Source organism: Rhododendron vialii, chromosome 4a (assembly GCF_030253575.1).
Source record: "Rhododendron vialii isolate Sample 1 chromosome 4a, ASM3025357v1".
Taxonomy (NCBI): domain Eukaryota; kingdom Viridiplantae; phylum Streptophyta; class Magnoliopsida; order Ericales; family Ericaceae; genus Rhododendron; species Rhododendron vialii.
Window position 1 is genome coordinate 9,501,422 of NC_080560.1, and position 6,080 is coordinate 9,507,501.

Below are 6,080 nucleotides of genomic sequence, written 5' to 3' on the forward strand. Positions count from 1 at the left end.
TTAATAAACCCAACAGATGTGTGGTCATTTTCCTTTCTTTTGTGGTGGTTGATCTGAACCACATGTGTAGTTGTGTTCACATTTAATTCTGTTGTCCAAACATGCGGCCACGAACATTTTATAGGGACCGTTACGTTTGTGGACGAAACTAGGCCCATTGCCAACTATCTTGTCGGGGGGGGGGGGGGGGGGAATTTCAACTACCAAAAATTAAGGTTTCATTTCCCTAAGTTTTTTATTTTTTAAATACTCATTTTTTTTACGAGATATATCATTTTTTTCAAAATACACCACTTTTGATTAAAAAAATAAGTATTTGTTTTCTTTAGCGAAACGGGGCCTAAGGATATGAAAACCTATGGACGAGAATTAACGAATTGAAGTAAGAAAATCTCATTAGTTACTCTGATGGTGTAGGCTGTAGCCTCGTGTCATCTCATACAGTTTCATTCGTGGTTTTAGAGCATGATCACGTATCGCCCATATTACTTTATCACTAACAGGTTGTACGACTGCGTTCAGGACTGTCTCATATATTTTGGAGGCTCGAAGAGAATTTCCTATATTGAACCCCTTACATATTTATGAATTTTTTTAAAAAATGATAATAGCACAAAAAATAACAAAAAAAAAAATCAAACTAAAAGGATCTAATTATGACAATATATATGTAAAAATATATTATTGCAAGAGTTTTTGAAGAAAATAAGATACAATTGTGTTTTTATTTAGAAATATTCTAATATTAATATTAATATACAAATTATACTATAGTGAAGCCTCAAATTTGGGGGCCGGAAGGGGCCGCTTCCCCGGCTTACCCCATGAGCCGGCCTTGACTGTGTTTGTAGACATTGCAAAAATATGTCATGATTAAGGAGTCCGCCCCGGCATGTTATGCCCCCGAGTTGCTGATCAATTTCGCATAAAGTAGTAGCAGCTCGATATTCTGTATAGTCACATTTGTAACCTTAGTCTAGAGCAAGGGAGAAAGTGTATATTCCTGTAGGAAAAGAAAAGGTTGCAAATTATGGGATTGCACTGGTGGGGATGTACACCATTGTACTGCGCACTATTCGAACCGTCCATTCGGCAATCTAATAGTTTAGATTTCATCTCTGCACGGCTCGGATGCTCGGACGAACGATTCGAATGATGCACATTACCGTATCCCAGTCACAAATTACGCAAGTCAAATCGTCAAATTCAACAAGCGTGGTTGACTAGGTCAAGGTCCCCCCACGTTCTCTTCTATCCATGAGAGCATCTCCAGCTCCTGCTTTTTTCATTTTCTGCAAAATTCAGCTATTTACTCAATTTTTCGTATGTTGTTTTGCATTCCTCCAATATACTACTCCTTCCGTCCCCTTTTTTTGTGTTCAGTATTTTATTTTGAGCTGTCCCTTAATAAGTGTCCATTTTGTAAAGTTAGGGGGGGTAAAAGTTGGTGTATTGTCTATTTTGTCCCTAAAAATAGATTTTATTTTGAAAAGTTAGTGAGTAAAAATGTAATGATGATGGGTAAGTAGAGAAAGTAGAGGAAAAAATTGATGTGAAAGGTGTAATGATGATGTCTTTTTAGTAAGTTGGAGTTACGAAGCAGGACACTTAAAAAGGAACGGATGAAGTATAACTTTGGCATTTAATAATTTTTTAAGTTAAAAACCAAGAAATAATTTTTATTGAAGTACTTAATACCCAAAACTAATTTTACTCTTAGTTTTACTATCTAAAATAGAATAAATTTACAACCATATGCACTTCTACACACTTGCATGCATATATACTTTACACAATTGTGGAGTTCCACAAATTACACCACCCCCGTGTGTGATATTTCCAACACTTATGTGAATGTTCGGGTAAACACACGTGTACAAAGAGTGTGGGTATAAAATGGTTGCTAAGTTCAAAGTATGAGATGACATGAGCTGTGTCGAATGACCCTTTTTGAGACCAAATCCCTTTTCTTCTTCCTAGTGATCTGAACAGAATCAAATTTCTCTCTCTCTGCACAAAATTCAGGGTAGAGATATGGGTGTCAGAACCAACTCATATTTCATTTTTTCACTTCTCTTCCTACTGAACTTCACTCTCAACCTCCCCATCTCCCATGGATCCGACTCCATTTCTGCAAACCAGTCTCTCTCCGGGGACCAAACCCTTGTCTCAGCAAATGGAACCTTCAAATTGGGTTTCTACAACCAGCCAGGTAACTCCTCCAACTACTACGTATGTATTGTGTACAATAAAGTTTCTCTTCGGACTATAGCTTGGATGGCAAATAGGGATAAACCCATCTCAGATAAGTACTCATCAGTGTTAAAAATCATGGATGGCAATCTAGTCCTCCTCAACGAGTCACAGATACCCATTTGGTCCACAAATCAGAACTCCGCCGCTTCAAGTTCTGTGGTGGCTGTTCTTGGGGATGATGGTAATTTGGTTGTCAAAGATGGGTTTAATTCAACCCAACCCATTTGGCAAAGTTTTGATTTTCCTACTAATACTTGGTTGCCTGGGGGTAAAATTGCATATAATAAGAGAACTAGGACTCACCAGAATCTAACTTCTTGGAAAAATAAGGAAGACCCATCTCAAGGTCTGTTTTCTTTGAGTTTAATAGCAGATACCAAGGAGTATGTGATATCGTGGAATGGGTCTGAGAGGTATTGGACCAGTGGCTCTTGGAATGGGCAGATTTTCAGTTTGGTCCCAGAGATGAGGCTCAATTATATTTACAATTTCACCTATGTTGATAATGAGAATGAGAGTTATTTTACTTATTCGACGTACAATCCTACGACTATATCGCGATTTGTTATGGATGTTTCGGGGCAAATCACGCAACAGACTTGGTTGGAAACCACCGGGCAATGGAACTTGTTTTGGTCTCAACCGAGGGATCAGTGCGAGGTTTACGCATTTTGTGGGGCATTTGAGGCTTGCAATCAGATTACACAGCCCTTCTGTAATTGTTTGAAAGGGTTTAGTCCGATTGGTGATTGGAATTTGAGTGATTATTCTGGTGGGTGTGCGAGGACAAATAAGTTGCAGTGTGGGAATACAAGTGTTGCTAATCAGGAGTCGACAGATAAGTTTTATGAGTATCCCAACATGGGATTGCCTGATAATTCACTACCTGTTGCTTCTAGTAGCGCTGCCGAATGTGCATCTTCCTGCTTGAATAACTGCTCTTGCACTGCGTATTCCTATTATAGTAACGGGTGTTCGATTTGGATTGGGGAACTTGTGAATCTGCAACTCTCACCAAATTATGGTACTGGAAGAACTCTTTATCTCAGACTTGCTGCTTCTGAGTTTTCGAAGGGTAAAGAAAACAAGGGGATCATTATTGGTGCTGTTGCGGGTTCAGTTGCTGTAGTACTACTTTTAGGCCTAGTGTTTATTCTAATCTGGAAGCGGCAAAGGAGGTTCGTTGGAAAAACAAAAGTGGAGGGCTCATTGGTTGCGTTCGGATACAGAGATTTGCAAATTGCTACGAAAAATTTCTCGGAGAAATTGGGGGGAGGAGGTTTCGGTTCTGTGTTCAAAGGGACATTGCCCGATTCAACTATAATCACGGTGAAGAAGCTGGAAAGCATAAGCCAGGGAGAGAAGCAGTTCCGAACGGAGGTTAGCACGATCGGAACCATTCAACACGTCAACCTCGTTCGGCTTCGGGGTTTCTGCTCCGACGGTAACCAGAAGTTGTTGGTGTATGATTACATGCCGAACGGGTCCTTGGATTCCCATCTTTTCCACGAAAGGGAGGGGCAAGTCTTGGACTGGAAAACGAGGTACGAGATTGCTCTGGGAACGGCCAGAGGGTTGACTTATCTCCACGAGAAGTGCAGGGACTGTATTATTCACTGTGATATAAAGCCGGAGAACATTCTACTAGACGGCGAGTTCTGCCCAAAAGTGGCCGATTTTGGCCTAGCAAAGCTCATTGACCGAGAATTCAGCAAGGTTTTGACAACCATGAGAGGGACAAGAGGTTATCTTGCACCAGAATGGATATCAGGAGTTGCCATATCAGTCAAAGCTGACGTTTACAGTTATGGAATGTTACTTTTTGAATTCGTATCCGGAAGGAGGAATTCGTTGCAATCTGATCAAGATGGGAAGTTTAAGTTTTTCCCGACTTGGGCTGCAAGTGTCGTAGTAGAAGGGGGTGACCTGTTTGGCCTATTAGACCATAGATTGGAAAAGAATGCTGACGAGGAGGGGCTAAGGCGAATGGCTAGAGTGGCTTGTTGGTGCATCCAAGATAATGAGAACCACAGGCCAACAATGGGTCAGGTGGTACAGATACTTGAAGGGGTTGTAGAAGTGAACCCGCCTCGGGTTCCTCGGTCACTTCAAGCGTTTGTCGAGAACCACGAGCATATAGTTTTCTTCACCGATTCGTCTTCTGGACAGAATTCACAGCCACAGAGCGCTCATTCAACTGCTTCCACTCGGGCCAGTAGCACTTCTTCCACAACGGTTTCCAATTAAGTCAGGTCTGAAGATCATGAAGAAACCAGTGATTTGCTGAGTACTTCTCTATGCAGTTAACTATAAAGTAGTTCCTGCAGTTTTTTGTTGTCTTGTTTTTGTATGTAATGCAAAGCCTTAATCCAAAGGGTGTGGCCTCTTTTGTTACTACCTCCATCTCAAAATGTTTATCTGATCCGCAAAACGAGGACTCAAAAATAATGCATCTATTTTAATAAAAAATTCAATTTTTTTTTCATAAATTACAATGAACTCATCGATATCTAATGAATTGTTGAAAAAATTTGAATTTTTCTTGCAAAAATTGTGTTATTTTTATTTCATCGTTTTGCGAACCAGACAAACACTATGGGACGGAGAGAGTACTATTTAGACTCCGCCACATGTATTTCTAGTGGTTAGGCACCTGTGTTGCATGTGGTTTTTGTTTCCGCTTGTAATTTATTTTAACTTATATAAGAGTACAATAATCCTCTCTATTATATCTTGTCAAAAAGTGCAATTTTTGTTATACCCATTTGCTTTTTTTACTGGCGGCGGATCCCCTATCCTACTTCTTCTATCCCACTCCTCTCCATGCGCCACGTATCCACTCCTTTGCTTCCCTTCTAACAACGTTACTTACCCAATTAAATCCAAACTCTTTTCCTATTCCCTTTTACAGTTTTACGTTCCCCACTTCTGTATAATATGCACTTTTGCACTCTAACTTCATTTTATTCTTATACTTTGAAAAACTTAGCAGTATGAGTCTTGTACCTCCTCAACTACTAACTAGCATGGGTGTTCCGGCTACTCGTTGGATGTTTAACCAACCTTTGCAGTCTACCCAATCATCTCAAGCCGTGCCTACCAGCATGACTGAATTAGGGTGGGTTTGGATTAAAAAGTTACGTAATTTTCTTTTTTTTGTCTTTATTCAATTTTTTTTTTGCATTTGTTTGTTTTGCGTTAAACTTTTGTTACATATTGATTCGTTATCGACGAGAGGAATCGGAAAAGTAAAAAAATTTGATCGAAACTCATAATTTTTTGAATAAAGAAAAAAAGAAGTCAAAGTTGATTTTTTTTTTCTTTATTCAAAAAATTATGAGTTTCGATCAAATTTTTGTACTTTCCCAATTTCTTTCACCAAGACGAATCTAACAAATGCAAATTTTTTTTGAATAAAGACAAAAAATAAGTTACTATTTGTCTTTTAAATCCAAATCAACCCTTACTGCAGGTATTTGGGTAGCACTAACATGCTTCAAGTTTATATAATTCTAAATCTCGATCAGCTTTAATTGTATTTCCACCCCCATTTTGTAGGCTCCATTATCACAATCTCTGGATGAGGACTTTTGGTTCAATAGCTTTCAGTGTGAAGGGCAACCAAAAAAGTAACCAAGTTAAAGTTAAAGTTCAAGATGATGATTTTACTTCAAGTGAGGGTTGTCAAAAAAAAAAATTTTATCAGCAGGGTTGTGAAGATTACAAGTGAATGTAGTGGTTATGATCTTTATTATTATAGTACTAATTACCAAAAGTGAGCAAAATTCATGTGTCCTTTTGTGATATATCAATCTAACATCACT

General features: G+C 38.8%; 1 protein-coding gene across 1 annotated transcript; it reads left to right on the forward strand.

Moving 5' to 3' along the window:
* Positions 1-1,899: 1,899 nt before the first annotated feature.
* LOC131324327 (G-type lectin S-receptor-like serine/threonine-protein kinase At2g19130) lies at positions 1,900-4,987 on the forward strand. Its single transcript, XM_058356260.1, has one exon. The coding sequence runs from the start codon at positions 2,035-2,037 to the stop codon at positions 4,501-4,503; it is 2,469 nt and encodes an 822-aa protein (XP_058212243.1). The 5' UTR covers positions 1,900-2,034; the 3' UTR covers positions 4,504-4,987.
* The last annotated feature ends 1,093 nt before the right edge of the window (positions 4,988-6,080 follow it).

Bases quoted from the DNA above. Each gene is read 5' to 3' on its own strand.
- LOC131324327 (XM_058356260.1), top strand. From the start codon at position 2,035: ATGGGTGTCAGAACCAACTCATATTTCATTTTTTCACTTCTCTTCCTA.